Source organism: Cricetulus griseus, chromosome 2 (genome assembly GCF_003668045.3).
Source record: "Cricetulus griseus strain 17A/GY chromosome 2, alternate assembly CriGri-PICRH-1.0, whole genome shotgun sequence".
In the NCBI taxonomy this organism is placed as follows: Eukaryota; Metazoa; Chordata; class Mammalia; order Rodentia; family Cricetidae; genus Cricetulus; species Cricetulus griseus.
Genome location: NC_048595.1, coordinates 180,949,200 through 180,965,030, shown reverse-complemented (window position 1 = coordinate 180,965,030; position 15,831 = coordinate 180,949,200). Strand labels below are relative to the sequence as shown.

Here is a 15,831-nt window from a genome sequence, read left to right as displayed (position 1 = left end):
TGCTAATTTGTCCTTTCCTCATTGGTGTCTCTGGGTCAGGTGTCTCCTTGTCAGCAGTCTCTGGTGTAGAGGCAGGCTTAGCTCAGAGAGGAAGTGCCTGCCATGCATGCTCATGCAGGCTGGCCTAGGCACCTGGGCAGGGTGGCTGCTGCTTGGGTAGACTGGCTGAAGTTTCTCCTATAGGAGATGTCACACAGCTTGTTCCAGGAGATAGAATTAAATTGCTTTGCCTGATTCAAAGGAGGGTTGCTTGTTTTTGTTGTTTTTAATTATAAGACCATATTGTCTCAATGGCTGAATTACAGACCGAGTTTTACATTGTATGTTAGGATTCTACTGAAAGGGTTTTCAAAGACAATTAAAATAAAAAAATGTACTTTTTATTAAGAAGTCATGGGTTTGAATGTATCAAGAAAATGAGCATGGTAAATAAAAAAATACCAGATGTCTCATTTCCCCTCCCATCTTTACTTCTTTTTAAAAGTTCCTGGAAGTTGTCCTTCACTCTTTACAAAATTTCTATTCACCCCCCCCATAAACTTGTCTTTAAACGGATTCCAATTAACCTATCACAGTCCCACAGATGAGCACATCAGTCTCTTTCCATGGCACTGGAGGAGTAAAGAAAGGTTGCCTGAATAATGTGGTCCTCCACTGGACTGTTGTAAAGCGGGAGTACAGATGAGCCCTGAGTGGCGTGGAGAGCTGTGGAGTTTTTGTCATCTGAAGAGAAGGGAACTTTCCTATTTCCAGCATATTCTTGAAGAGCACGAGCATTTCTGAATGGTCAGGTTGAGCACACTAGTTTGCCATTGTCTATATCAAATAGGACTGTGTTTCATTCATTTCAATTTTATTTATTAATTCCATTGTGGACCAGTGTTGTAGAATTTTTAGTTATGTTATGATATGGCACGAGAAGAGCCTTTATGGGAAGCCCCACAGCCAGTGGGTGAGGGAGAAACCATGCTATGCAGACAGAGCTTATGTGGGAAGTTTTATTGGGGGGAGGAAAGGGAGTGGGGAGAGAAAGGGGAGAGAAGTGGAGCGGGGGGGGGGGGAAGTCCTGCTTGCCTCTTCAGAGAAACAGTGGGAGAGAACCGAGCTTGCCTTGCCTGTACCTGCTCCTGCCTACAGAGCAGGAGCACTGCTTGCCCTGTGCTCATTCTGCCATGTCCCCAAGGGGCGGGGCCAGATGTGCCTGGATGATAACAGTGTGTCTCACCTTTAACATGCAGGATCTATTCTGCAAGCCAAGGTAAGGAAAACCAAATAAAGCCTCAGAGAACGAATAGTGTGACTGGTGTTGTTCTCAACCCTGATATCTTAAAATAGTAGATAGATGTTTGAATTAGTTGTCATTTATATGCTTCTCTGAATTAAGTTCAGAGTTCAGGTGCGAATGTGACTAACATCCATGCAGTAGTGTAAGCTGCAGCAAAAGCTCTAAGTCACAAAGTGGGTAGAAAGAGACTCCCTGTCATCTGAAGATCATTGTCACTAGTGCATGTTGTCCCTGGGTTTTGTTTAGGTTCCTGAGTCAACATTATACTTTTCTGTATGTTAAAAAAACAATTAGGCTGAGTAAATTTCTGAGAAAAATGGGAACAGAAATAACAAGATACCTAAAACATCCTTGGTGACTAGTTATAAGTTGATAGATGGGGAAACCCACAGAGATAGCTGACCAGTTAGTGAGAGCTCACTGACTTTGGACTGATATCCGGGGAACCTGCACAGGACCAAACTAGGGCCACTGAATGTGAATGAATGACAGTTCTGTGGCTTGGACAGTCTGTGGAATAGTGGCAGTGGGACTAGGATTTATCCCTAGTGTATAAACTGACTTTTTGGAGCCCATTGCCTAAGGAGGGATACCTTGCTCAACCTTGACACATTGGGGAGGGGCTTGGTCCTGCCTCAACCTGATATGCCAACTTTGTTGACTCCCCATGGGAGGCCTTACCCTTACTAAAAAGTGGATGGGGCCTTGGGTGGGGGAAAGGTGGGAGGGAGGAAGCAAGAGGAGTGGTAAAATGAAAAAAAAAACTTTTAAATAAATAAAAATTAAAAAGAATGATATAAAATTACAGTTGTTAATAGAGCAGCCAGGGATGCCCATAAAAATCCTACTTGGTAAAAGCTTTTTGGAATCACTTTCTTCTAGCACATTCCTCCATTCAGCATACCTATTGCCTTTTATCTTCTGCACGAAGCTCCCAGCAGTACAGGTTTTTATACTTCCTCATGAGTAGGTTTAAGGTAAACTAAGAGCCTTGTTGCTTGATATTCAGAGCTAGAGTCAAACTTGGTTCCAGGTCATTTGACATTACAGAGCTCACGCTGTACCATTAATAGACGCCAGATGAAGCTGTGTGCGCATGTTAAGTTTTAAAGGATGCCCCGAGGCAAATACTTTCCTTATTCCACACAGCTAATTTCTGGTTGGCAAAGGACAGAATTAAGATCAGTCATAATAGTCCCTTGTTTTCTTATTCCTTGGATGAAAAATTTAAGCACACAAATCCTACCATGGATCGAATTAACTTGTAGGTCTTGGAAACTCGTGTGTGTGTGTGTGTGTGTGTGTGTGTGTGTGTGTGTGTGTGTGTGTGTGTGTGTGTGTGTGTGTGTGGTGTGTGTGTGTGTGTGTGTGTGTGTGTGTGTGCACCCACCCATTTTAGCAATGTATCAAAGGAGGGTTCATATTAAATTCTGTTAAACCTATTCACTTCACAGAGTTGTGTGCATGGCATGGCAAGAGGGATTGCTTTTGGGTGCAGATGCCATTTACATTGAGATATGCCTGCTTCTTACTTTTGCTTAAAGATTTGGCTCCCATAAACTTTGTTCTTTACTCTCTTAGAGATACTTCAGTCTGCTTTATTACAACAGCTTCCACAAATATACTGGTGGAAGAAGTGAGAGGCTTTGAGGACTCTGGAAAACTGGGTCCCAGGAAGCTTGGAATTTATGCAGAACTGAATGATCCCACCGCTTCAATTGTATTATTCTATATGATCTCCACTTGAAGGCAAAAACTCCCGACTGCTTTTGTTGTGCATTTCACAGCATTCCTTTCCTTTCCTGTGGCTGTGCCTTGCCCTGCATCTAGTTCTTTAACACACAGCCCTGCAGGCAAAGTCCCCAGGGCCTCCCCATAGATGTACAAGCCATTGTGGTCTCAGGAAACTCAGCCAGAACACTACCCCAAAATAAGCTTTATTGCAAGACAAGTGTCATATTTGATACATAGACCTACAAAAACAAACACAACCAAAATCCGTAAGTTTTTCCTCACAAACACTTGATTACAAATTTACATTGTTTTTCTTTTTCTTTTTAGTTATTAAAAACAAACAAACAAAACAGAAAAAATAAAAGCCCCCAAACATTGGATATAACTGGTTACTACTCTTTGGTCGACACAGGTGTGAGAGGAATGATTGGCAGTCTGTGTGTGCTTCGGCCATTTCACATGAGGTTTCATCACTGGTCCAGGGATGGGTTCTCCCGAGAGAAGAACATGGAGATGTGTTTGTATTGGTACCTCCTGGTGTAGCATCTTTTCAAATGGCTAAAGCAAACTAAACATCAATTCATTTTACAAAGGTATTTCATACAAAATAATCTATGATAAAATGAGGCATATGGTGTATAACTACAGTATTAATGAAAATTCTAAAAAAAAAACATGGGTTTAAAAAAAAAAACAACATCAACATATATTCCTTGGCTGCGTGGCATGATTGTTTGCACATATGGCAATCCTGAAATAGCTTGAACATAATAAATGCACCATTAATCTACGACAGCACCAAACATGACAGAACACCAGGTGTTCCTAGTCAAAGGAACAGCGGTTCTTCAGCTGCCTAGGGGACCACAAGTGCGCAGCGCGCCCTGGTAAGAATGAGGTGTTGTGGGTAGCACATGTGGTTCCTTGAGGTTATGAGAAGGAAATACAGTACAGTTTGGCCTGCGATGCTAACGGTCTCACAAGCAGTCAAGGTATTTTGCTACAGTGGTTGAGTTTCCTCTACTGTTGCCTGGTGAATCTGGTGATGTGAAATATTGTCACGAGAGCTGCTTTGGCTTTGATCTCCTTTAGATGGGATCAAATGACATTCACGTCTTTTAAATTATCGATTACACTGCCCATTCAGCTCCGCAAGACTTGCTTTCAAATATTCAGGTGCGTACCAGTTGGAGGGCTGGCAGAAAAACCAAAGGAAACATCTCTTGAATGTACTGGATTTTTTTTTAAAGCACCTCTAAAAGAAATAGCTCAAATTTATAAATCTAAAGAAAAACAAGCAAGTTTCCCTTTTGTTTACATAGTTTGTTCATTTCTCCATATATTACTGCATTAAAATAAATAAACATCTATATTTTTTTTAATTAGCAACTATAGCAAAATACCCAAAGTGTTACAGACTGCTAACAGGAAGAAAGCTCACATTATTTTTTGTGCATTTAGTGCCATATGCTGACCTCTTGAACATTTAGGTTTTTTAATATATTTTAAAATGAAGTTATATAAAAAATACAGTAACTATGTTTGCCTTTGCACTCAAATCTTTGGCCATACTGGAGTCTAAATTATCCCTCCTGTGAGGGTCAACATTCCAAAGTCTGAATCAGGGAGGAAAGGAGCAGAAGTCTTTCTTTTCTCTCCTCTTTGAAACTAGTCACTGACATTCCAAACACTTCTGAAGGCTTACTGTGCTGGGATCTGAGCTGGGACCCGAGTCTGCAAAGGGCTAATACAGCTGAATCTGCAGCCTCATCCTGAGGGCCTCCCCCAGCACCCCCAGGAGGTAGTCATCCTCATTGTGTTCCTCCAGTTTCCTAAGCTCCTTCTTCCCATAGAGAGGGATGCTGCTGATTTCCAGTGTGTACGTGCCAGGGCTGAGCTTCTTCTTGGCTGTGTGCAGGTAGCTGAGCCCGTTCCTCTGGTGGATTCGGAAGATGCCTTCGTCATTCCCTTGGGAGATGACATAACGGATGTGGTTGTTGAGGGGCTCAATGGCCGGCACCAGTTCTAGGATGTGCTCCTTGGAGCCAAGGCCAGAGAGGTTGAACTTCATGTTGACTGGGCTGTCCATGTCAACGCTATCGAGGCTGATTTGCTCCACCTGGGGAAAGAGCAGGCACACACAGTGGACTCAAAAGCCATCCAAGGGCAGGTTGAGGCTGTTCCCCATTTGGCCATCAGCTGTCTGTGAAAGAGGCTCTTGTAAATAGGAGTGGGGCAAAGCTTCATCCCATGGATGATGCCCTGTAAATCTTCCTCTCATCCCCAACAAGATCATTAAAGTTATAGGACTTAGGCCACAGAGAATAGTTATATTGATAGTTCTTTTGATGAGCTTATCAAAGTAGCATATGGTTCTTATTAGGAATTTTAAAGTGAGAAAGGGTCACTTTTCTCTGGTGTTGTGGCCATTCCTAGTTTGTTCATGTTTCAACAGATGGCCGCACACTTGTGTGCCTTTGAGCTGCACAAAGTGTATCCAGTGGGATGTTAACTAACAAAGTTGGAAGGGGGAAAGTTGTGTTGGGAGATTCTCTTCAGGGAGCTGGAAGGGAGAAGTGGGGGTGGGGTCAATGAGATCATCATGCCTTTTGTGCATGTGTGAAATTCTCAAACATTTTAAAGAAAAAAGGATAATTTAAGAAATGAGTCTAATTTTTATCTTTTCTGGAGTCAAGATGAGAAGTCTGTTCAACAGCAGAGCCTGCCCCCAGGGAATTCAAGGCTGGGCCCTGAGTTTACTGGGACCCTCAGAACACATAGAGCCATGTGCAGAGTGAGCCAAGATGGGTAAAAGCCAGTGGGTGGGGACAAGACACCATGACCCGAATTTGTCAGCTGGGGTGTGAGGTAGGAACACTCCTTAGTAAGGCATGCCCAGAAACCCTAATCCTTTCATGTGGGGTGTGTGTCCCAGTGAGGATGTGGCTACAATAACTTAGAGGAACCCGCCATTATTTAGCCAGATTATGTTTCGTGCACTACAATGGGAAGGTTGTGTATCTTGATGAATGATTTGCCCTGATTAAGCATCCATTGGAGACTTTGGTCTGCTTAAAAGTAAATGTAGCATTAACTTGTTATTTTAAAACACTATCAGAGATTTGGGGGCTAAATTAGTGTGGTCCTATAGCTAAGGAAAGGTTTTGGGGCCCAGAAAACTGAAGCAAGCTGTCAATTGACACTGCCAGTTAGTTGGTGACTGTATTTTTTTTGGGGGGGGCAATTCTCAGCAATATTAATTGAAAAGAGAGGTGACTTGTGAAATCATACTGTGTCTTGCCTCAGGGGCAATCATCAACATCTCTATATGTGGGTCAATAATCATTGAGACACAGATGATCGGTGGGTGGGGCAAGGAACAGATCCAAAGCCAGGCAGCCTTTGATCTAACCATGTAACTATGCTGCTAAAATGCCATTGGGAGAGACAAGATACCAGAGGCTGGAAAGTCAGACCTCTGGTTCTTTATAAAAGACAAGGTAACTGAAAACAATATTTTATTGCAAGGGGGCAAGACTTATAAGCACAGAACACCTGACTGGGCTGGTGGACCCACTGAAAAACTAAAACCAACAGTGTCTTATATGTCTGGAACAGAACTGGAAAAATTCAGAACCATTTCAGTTTTGCATTTCCAAATAATTATTTCTCAAGTGGGCACCTCCCACTTTGTGGCACAAATAAAAACTAACATGATTTGAAACTAAATAGTTGTCTTCCCCAGGGCTTTGTTAGATTTCATTCCAACTAATTTTAACTTGCTCATCTTTACCACAAGGCACCTGCCAATTTACCCACTAAATATCCAGACAGATTTAGCTGAGCTAAAGCTGAAAACATATAAGTGGCCCTGTGACAAGATGTGGATAACCTTTTTGTTTGTTTGTTTGTTTTGGCAAAACAGGGTTTCTACTCCGTATCTACTCACAGCCGAGGCTGGCTCATGCTCCTGCGTGCTCCTCTTTTGCCTGGCATCTTTCTTGGAGTAGCCATTGATTTTGCACTCATAACAAGCTTCTGGGGACAGAGCATTTTCCTCATCCGTCTCGGTGTCCACTGATAGGTACTGTCCTTTGTTGAATCCCATCCCTGAGACACAGTGGCTGTGCATGAGGAAGAAACACTGTTAGACATTATCATTAGCCGGGGCAGTCTAAAGATCTTTCAAAAACATGGAAGCCACAGAGCAAGCTCTAACCCACTGTTTCTCAATGGGGGTGGGGGGGGGTGAGGTCACGACCCTTGGAGGTTTTTAAATGGCCCTTTTACAGGGGTCTCCTAACACCATCGGAAAACACAGATATTTACATTCTGATTCATAACAGTAGCAACATTACAGTCATGCAGCAGCAGTGGAAATAATGTTATGGTTGGGGCGGGGGTCACCCCAACATGAGGAACTACATTAAAGGGTCGAAGAACTGCTGATGTAGGCTCTTAATCACAAAACCTAATCTTTGTGGTTCTGTTCTCCACACAGAGGGAGAGATTTCCCCTCGGTTTGAATAGGCAAAATTCTGAGGATCAGCCCAGAGCTTCCCCAGTTTCCAATCCTAACTAGACTGAACCCACTGAAACAGAGTGTAGTTAAGGAGGTAAAAGCAGCCCTGAAAGTCCAAAGACAATGAGGAACTGTTGCTTCATGGGTCTGAAGTTGGCTCTTATTGTTCAGAAAAAGATCCCTGCTTTAATAATTGGTATTTCTGAATTCCTATTTTAGTTAGCAAAACGAGACAACGTGTTGGCACTAAAGTGATCTGTGCTAGGCCCAAACTTTTCTGCAACATGTAATTGTATAGCGGTTGGGGGAAGACTGGTCCATGTTCCTTGGTGCCTGCTTCATCTATTATTCCTTTCAAAGAAAATCATTCCTATCTACTTCTAAGTTTCCATCTTCTGTGTCTAGGTGGAAAGGGTGCACAGGGCTAGCACTCAGCCACTAGAAGATAGATCTGAGAAAGTTCAGTTGCCCAAAGGGAGGCAGCCTTGTGGAGAAGGACTGTTCCCTTCCTGGGCAACATAAAATCAGAGGAACAAAGAAAGAGATGAAGTCCTTCCCTGGGCATTGCTGGCTCAGCACCTGTTGCTGCAGAACAATGCAGGTCATTTTCACATCGACCTCTGGCAGAAATACACAATCTGGCCTTGAGTTGGAAGGATCAGTTTGAGCCACTACAAGGAGCAAAGAGCTATACTATGGAAGCTCAAGTCTTAGGCTCTCTAAAAAGGAAGCAATCCTATCCTTCATGAAGCCTAAGTCCCAACACTTCTCTTGGGCTTCACATGCTGTCAGGGTCTCTTCCCTACAGGGGCTGCAGCCTGAGCTCACTGGAGAGAGGAATAGTCACCCCTTGCTGCTGAGGGGGAACTTGAGCTGCCTTACCCCTGTCCCACTCTGAAGTACCCTGGCGGGCAGCCACAGAGGTAGCCCCCTTCGGTGTTGGAGCAGCCATAGCTGCATGGGTTGTTGGAGGAGGAGCACTCGTTCACATCGTGGCAGGCACTGGAGAACTGGTCAAAGGAGAACCCGGAGGGACAGGCACACTTGTAACTTCCCAGGGTGTTGTAGCAGGAAGCAGAGCCACAGGCACCTGGGTTGGAGCATTCATTCTCATCTGTTCAAAGAAAGAAAGAAACCCTTACACAAGGAAGGGCCGGGATAAGGAAGATAAAGAGGGGGAGTGGTCTCCGAAGGCCTATCTGTTTATAGGGGATAACTTAACAAACCAAAACAACAACAACAACAAAATAGAGAATTCATTTAAAAAATACTTCAAAAATACATCTTTAAAGGCAAAAAACCAAATCAAAATAAAACAGAAACTCCGCACTGCCTGTTTCTATTCTATTCATACTATTTTTGAGTATGTGGACAGCCCTAGGGACAGATATTTGCAGTTTACCTAATGAATAATTCTTTCATTTTCTCAACAAAGGGTTATTTCAAAAGCCTGTATTTCAGGCAAATCCAGAGAGAGCAGGTTGGCAGTTGCCAGGGCTTGGGGGAGGGAAGAGGCAGGAATAATGGCTACTAAGTTTGGGGGTTTTTCTTGGGGGAGGGAGACAGCTGCCTACTCTTGGAAGAACATACCGGAATCATTGGGCTGACACTGTTAAAAAAAAAAAAAAAAGAAAGATGGATTTGATGGTATGTCAATCAGGAGGATTTTTTTTTCAAAGCTCATCTCTGTGTCAGCATTTCTGTCAACTGCCCCTTAGCTCTTCCCCACCCCTTCATGTATAGGGAGATGGAGTCTTTATGAAAAACATTGGAAACAACCCTGCTTGACACTATTGAACTAAGAGTGGTTTTAACTGCTCCAGAGCCTGCTGGGGGCAGCCTGTGCTTTCTGCGGAGGGTGGGGTGGGGTGGGGGTGGGGTCGGGGTGGGAGTGGATGGGGGGTAGGGGGTGGGGAATGGGGACTTGTATCCCACCATTAGCTGACACTGAGCTCTTAGCTGCTAAACACTCAGTCCCAGCCCACGGAAGCAGCGCCATTCCAGGTCTGTTTTCAGTTGCTGTTATCACAGATTCAAGGCCCCACGGTGCTTTTGACTTGGGAAATTATGAGCTTGCTTTTAACTGTTTGGTTGATAGATAGCCCTGGGTTTGACTCCTTTGAGCTTTATTAGAACCCAAATTTCACCCTGGGCACAAGTCACATCTGGTCCATGGAATTCTTTCCATTCTTGTGACTGCATATGGAGTGTCGAGTGTCTGTGGACATATTTCAGCCCACATGGGGAAGGAAGCAGGCCCATCTGTGAGTGTGCGTACCCAGGGAATGAAATGATTGTGGGGTGGGGGTGTGGAGGCAGGGCTATGTGGAACCTGAACATACCCAGTGTTTTACTTCTATATTTGAGAGACTTGGGATTCTTCCCCAAAGCTTCATCCACTTTTATAGTTAGTTCTCACATTAACATATGTAGTATTTGTCCTCTAACATGGAATCTAAATGGCATTATAATTTAATAGCATGTTTCCACTATGATTTTATTCAGGCATTGTGTTGGTCGAAAAATTACAGAGAAAGCCATTTAATTGAGGCAACTGAATTTGAACATTCCACTTATAAGGACATTTTAAAACAGGATAATGTTTCTGGAAGTACCCTAAGATCAAATATTTATATGCTATAAATACATAGCATGGCAAACATTGTATGAAGTTAGTCAAGTATGGCCTTGTTTAAGATATTCTGTGAATTAAAATGCCAGGCTAGGCTATGCTGGGATTATTTTTGGAAAGCTTGTACTCTAGAAGGAACTGAAAGTTATCAGCAGTAAATAGCAAAAAATTTGCATGCTGAAACATTTTCTTCATGTGCAAATGTTCATTAGAGTCACATCTTTTTTTTTTTTCCAAGACAGGGTTTCTTTGTGTAGACCAGGCTATCCTGGAGCTAGCTCTGTAGACCAGGCTGGCCTTGAACTCAGAGATCTGACTGCCTCTGCCTCCCGAGTGCTAGGATTCAAGGTGCTCACCATCAACGCCCATTGAGTCTCCCATTTTCAATTTTGAATAATCAAAATACTCAACAGTGGTGGAGAGTGCTACCTACATCTGGGTATTCTATGTCCTAAAATGTTCTCTTGATTCTCTGTGGTAACTTACTGGAAACTTACTAAGCTTACTAAAAGTGGGAATCTTATTAAAGTGGGGGTTTGGATGGTAAGCTTTTCCCAAAATGGACATTTTCAGAGAACTTTTACTTTTCTTGAATTGGTGGTAACATGAATAATATATAAACGTAGGACTCTGTCTACTTGACAAGAGGCTGGTGCAGTGACTGACAGTTCTGACTGCTCGCTAGAGGTCTGAGAAAACTACTTGAAATTCTTCTTTATACCCCCCCACCACCAAGCAGGGTATTTATTCCAGCAGATAATCTGAACTTTGTCACAATTCTTACTCTTAACACTAACTTGTTGCTTTCTTTAGCTTCGTGGCTGGAGTAGTTTCACTTTGTTTCTGCTATGGACTTGAGCTAAAATTCCATCGGTGTTAAGGTTTAAAGGCAAGAATAGTGTTTGTTTTATTAGAGGCTAGCTGAATCCTTGGAAGGATCCAGGACCTTCGAAATCAATCTCTGCTTGTCTATCAAGGGAGTAGCTGCCTAGAGATAACCGTTTTTGGAAAGAAAAGCTCCTGATCTGATCGGCTCTTGCAGTTGGGGAGACCTGCTCATGTACTTTTGGTTCCCTTTCTTGTCTGGCCTTGGATTCTCCTGCTTTAGTCTGTGGGTGCTGGGACTGCAGGCACATCTTCCCACAGCTCACCTTGAAAAGCACTATTGCTCTGCTCAAGGTATTTCTCTCATCAGAAGGCACCCAGGCCTGGGTCTGGACTCTGGCAGCCTAGGCTAAAGCACTTAACCCAAGGAATTCAGCCAAAAGGAAACTGTAATGGTACCTCACCATGTCAAACTTCACGTGGGCAATTTCAAATGGAAACTCCAAAGTTACTAAAAGCCTGGGCAGACAGTTCTTTGCATTGGATGTTTACAGGTCAAAACTTTAAGAAGTGTAAAAACTTGAATTGATGCCTTATACATGTTCTCATTTCTATTTAAATTCCCTCGAAAAGGTAGAACTTGGTGTGAGTTAACTACTAGGGTATGAGTCTTTTGCCTTAAGCTTTAGAAATATCTTAATATAATAAAGTTCCACATCATCTCTAATAGTCAAAACCCACTATTGTCTGTATTCTGCTACTTGGCCTCAGGATCTATACTGTGTGTGTGTGTGTGTGTGTGTGTGTGTGTGTGTGTGTGTGTGTGCATTCTGTGAAGAAAAAAGGAAGTGAATTATATTAATGAAATAATTTTGATTGGCAACTTAATTCATTGCTTTGGTCATCATTTAAAGATTTAGCCTTACCCTTTTTTCCTAACTGCACATTTTTAGTTTTTTATTCCTTTTTTAGGTTAGATAATGGGTTTCCTTTGTGGCACTTCCCCACATGTAATCATTATCCCCTGCTCTAGATCATAGGCTGTGCCTGCCTTTCCTCCCACAGATGTGCATTTCTGGTGTGGCAAAGCATTTGCCTCTGGCCTGGCAGGAGGTCACAGTCCCGATAGGGGCATCACAGACCTCGTTTCTCTTCGGAAACACTTGGTTTTCTTTTCAGCTCATTGAGCTGCCATTAGAAACGTCTTCTGAGAAGAACATAAAAGATCAAGCCAAGTCAATCCATTTGGTTGATCATTACACTACTTTTGAATGATGTGTGTAGTAGCTTCAGAGACAAAGAAGCATCCTGCTATTCCTGGGGGTCGGGGCTCTGCTTCCTTTCTGTTTGGGATGTGCTGGGCAGTGCAGCTACAGGGGGTGTTCAAACATAGTCAGGGAATTGGGCATATGCAAAATGAGTCTACTCAAGAAGACTGTTCACTTTGTTCAGTGGTTTCTTATGGGGGGGAAATTTCCCTTATTATTATCAATGCAAAGAAGAGAACGGAAGAAATGCCTGTGTGTTTTCTTTCGTAAACATTTTTGTCTGGAGCTGTCAACAAACAGCATCTGCTGTAACTAGTTGCCTTTTCTATGTTAAAACACAGTCACAATGCTTATTAAAGCTGTGTGACCAGAGGGCACAGATGGACTGGCCTCAATTCTTAGAATTCCTGACCAGACATGGTGGGTATGCCTGTCGTCCCAGCCGGTAGAAGTAGAGGTTGCAGGGTCTAGAGTTCAAGGCCAGCCTGAGGCTACATAGCAAGTTACAGACAAGCCTAGGCTGTATGAGGCTCTGCCTCAAAAAAGAGGGAAAATATCTTTTACGTTTCTAAGAGGGTAATGGATGAGTAGTTCCTCAACCTTTTTAAGAGTGAGCAAGGATGGGATGGAACCCTGGACCTTACATGTGCTAGGCAATGCTCTCCCACTGAGCTAACTCTAGTCCTCCTACATATCAACCTTAAATATTGTTTTTTTTTTTTTTTTTTTTTTTTTTTTTTTTTTTTTGTCTTAGGACACTGTACTACAACTGGCACTTTTATTATTTATTCAGTTTACTCAGACACTGAAGTGAGGAGTGTGTGTGCTGGGCCACTGAGGCATGCTCACCAACACATTGATTCCACTGGTAGTGCTGAACGTATCCCTGTGGACAGCCGCATCTATAACCTCCCAGGATGTTCTGGCAGCCATGTTGGCACCTGTGGTTTCCATCACATTCATCAACATCTGCAAAAACAATCCAAGTACTGTCTTTACATTCCTTTGTTAAATGTGCTCCAAACACAACCTTTTAAGGGAACAAATAAACAGGCATGGCATACAGAGAGACTGGGCTCTCCTTCCACGTGGTTATTAGTTAGTGGTGGTGCAAAGAACTGCTGAGATAAGACACCACCTTATTCCTATGCTGCCCACCAGGCCATGGCACACCAGCGTTCTGAATAGCAGCTTAATTTCAGCAAATCAACCATAGTAACCACAAATATGGTGCATTTTGAGTTGATTAGCTCCATATGGTATGATTATTTGGATACACACACACACACACACACACACACACACACACACACACACGTTACAGATTCTAGCTGATTCAAAAGTGATTCACATGTAATCCCCACCATGGGGAAAATACAAAAAACATGGAGATATCTATAAAGTATAATGGTTTTGCATGTAAATTTTTTTTTGTTGGTCAAGACATGCAAATCCTTTTTAAGTATTTGAATACTTTGTTATTTTTAGACAAGATGTGGTATAGTACATATGGAATAATTTCTTTGTTAATATATGCATACACTTTTGGAATGACAACTAAGGCTTTGAAATCTACCCCAAAAGAGTGAAATAAAATTGGCATGTCTGATGTGTGTGTAACAAATTTACATGGATAATTAATAAATAGTATCTTATGTGGATGGTCACGAGCTGAATTCACACATGGCGAACAGCTGTAGGTTCAGAAGGCTTTCAATGTCTATTGATTTCAAATACAAAAATTAAAATTACAAATTTTAAAACAAAGAATGGCTGAAATTACAAAAGTCCTACAATTGTTACAAAGAGCCTATTTAATATTTTGAATGTTTCTAGAGCTGAAAACCACATACTTGGAGGAATAACTCTAAAAAGGATGACTAACTCAACAATATAAATTGCAGCACAATATAAAAACGGAAAGGTAATGTGGCTAGTCCTATTATCTGAGGCCTTCAACACTACCATATTCATCTTCTTGTACCTGAGCCCTTGCCAAGGAAACACTGAAGACCCATATGACAGTTTTTTTGGGCTGCAGACAGATTCTTACTTACCTCCCAATAAGGTGTTCTCTTGGATTTTGTAAGAGAAAAACACTTATTTCATGGGAGGCGCTGTAGGCTCTCACTAGTAAAGAGAATGGTGCGAGAGCTTCAATCTATAAAAAGGTAAACTCCATTTACATGTTCCTCTGCTGTGCTCTGCCTTTGCTGAACCCAGAGCCTGCTGATTCCTGTGGTCTAGCTATCTACCTCGCTCCACAGAGCCCATTCTTGCTTCCAGAGCATTCGGATTACAGAAGAGGTACCTCGGCTATTTGACATTTACTTGGGTTCTGGGGCTCTGAACTCTGGTCTGCAGGCCGACAGGACAAATGCTTTATGTGTTGGGCCATTTCTGAAGCCCTAATATTAAGGGCTCTTGTGCACATGAACTCACCTTCACAGTTCAGCCCAGAGGCGTCAAGAGAAAACCCTCTCTGGCATTCGCAGCTGAAGCTTCCAGGAGTATTCTGACAGATGCCCTTTGCCCCACAAAGTGAAGGCTGAGATCCACATTCATTATTGTCTAGCAAAGCAACAGGATGGAGAGAAAGAGTCAAGCTTCCTGATATGCACTATGTGAACCAAATCTCACTATGTGAAATAAGCTGACGGATACAAGCTCAAATTTCCATTGTATAGAGAAAGGATTTCAGGCAAAGTTAAATCCGAATTTATTAGCAAGAGTAACATAAAGAGGTGCACCTTTTCAGTGACTTGAAACCAGAACATATTTTAGAGTTACTAGAGGCGCTGCTTTAGATGATATAGACTAAGAATCTATACACATGCTTTCTAAAATAAAACTGAGAAGTCCCAGTCTGCCTATTAGCCTTTGATCATATTTTATCTGAGCATCACAGTAGTAGGGAATATGAAATTTGTATTGCACTGCCTACAATACAAATGTGTGATGAGGACTTCTGCTGTCTGACATCACAGCTGTACTGAGGATTTCCTGTCAAAGCACTACACAGAGTGTGCCCACTGCGCAAATGCATGTCCAGGCCTTCTGCCTGTGGCTGAGGCTTGTAAGCAAACGTTCATGTTACCTACAACTTCCTTAGGCCAGGTTGAGCCATAGTCGGGCACCTGCCCAATGTCTGCAAAATACCTTGACTCGGATTTGCCTTACCAATGCAAGCGGTGTGATGCTGGGTGAAACCAGGAGGACATTTACAGGTGAATCCCCCCAGGGTGTTGACACAGAGGAACTGACAGTTGTGCTGTTTGGTTTGACATTCGTCGAGGTCTGAAAAGACAGAGAAGTCCAGGAGAGTCAGCAGGGCCAGCCAGTTATGCATTTGTTCTCATGAAGCCATGGGAGCTGTGCATTGTCTAGGGGAGCATTTGGTTTGAATTCCAGCTCTAGTCTGTGAAGGCTCCCATATGTTTATGAGGGAGGGTTTTAATGTGCATATTAAACAGCCTACGTATAGAAGGCTGCTGATTAGGACTGGGTGGCTAAAGGTTTTTAGGGCCAAGCATTCTTAAAGTAAAGACAAACACAGCAAGTCCAC

General features: G+C 42.7%; 1 protein-coding gene across 2 annotated transcripts in view; it reads right to left on the bottom strand.

The window, feature by feature from the left end:
• Positions 1-4,763: 4,763 nt before the first annotated feature.
• Fbn2 (fibrillin 2) overlaps positions 4,764-15,831 on the bottom strand; it is a 204,779-nt gene continuing 193,711 nt past the window's right edge. The window contains exons 60-65 of one of the 2 annotated variants that reach the window (XM_027400938.2): positions 15,447-15,563; positions 14,709-14,837; positions 13,116-13,235; positions 8,424-8,655; positions 6,969-7,143; positions 4,764-5,138 (exon numbers count right to left, since the gene is read on the bottom strand). In XM_027400938.2, the coding sequence (XP_027256739.1) occupies positions 4,764-5,138; positions 6,969-7,143; positions 8,424-8,655; positions 13,116-13,235; positions 14,709-14,837; positions 15,447-15,563 (1,148 nt within the window). The remainder of the gene's footprint in view (positions 5,139-6,968; positions 7,144-8,423; positions 8,656-13,115; positions 13,236-14,708; positions 14,838-15,446; positions 15,564-15,831) is intronic. The other variant, XM_035439034.1, reaches the window with a different exon arrangement.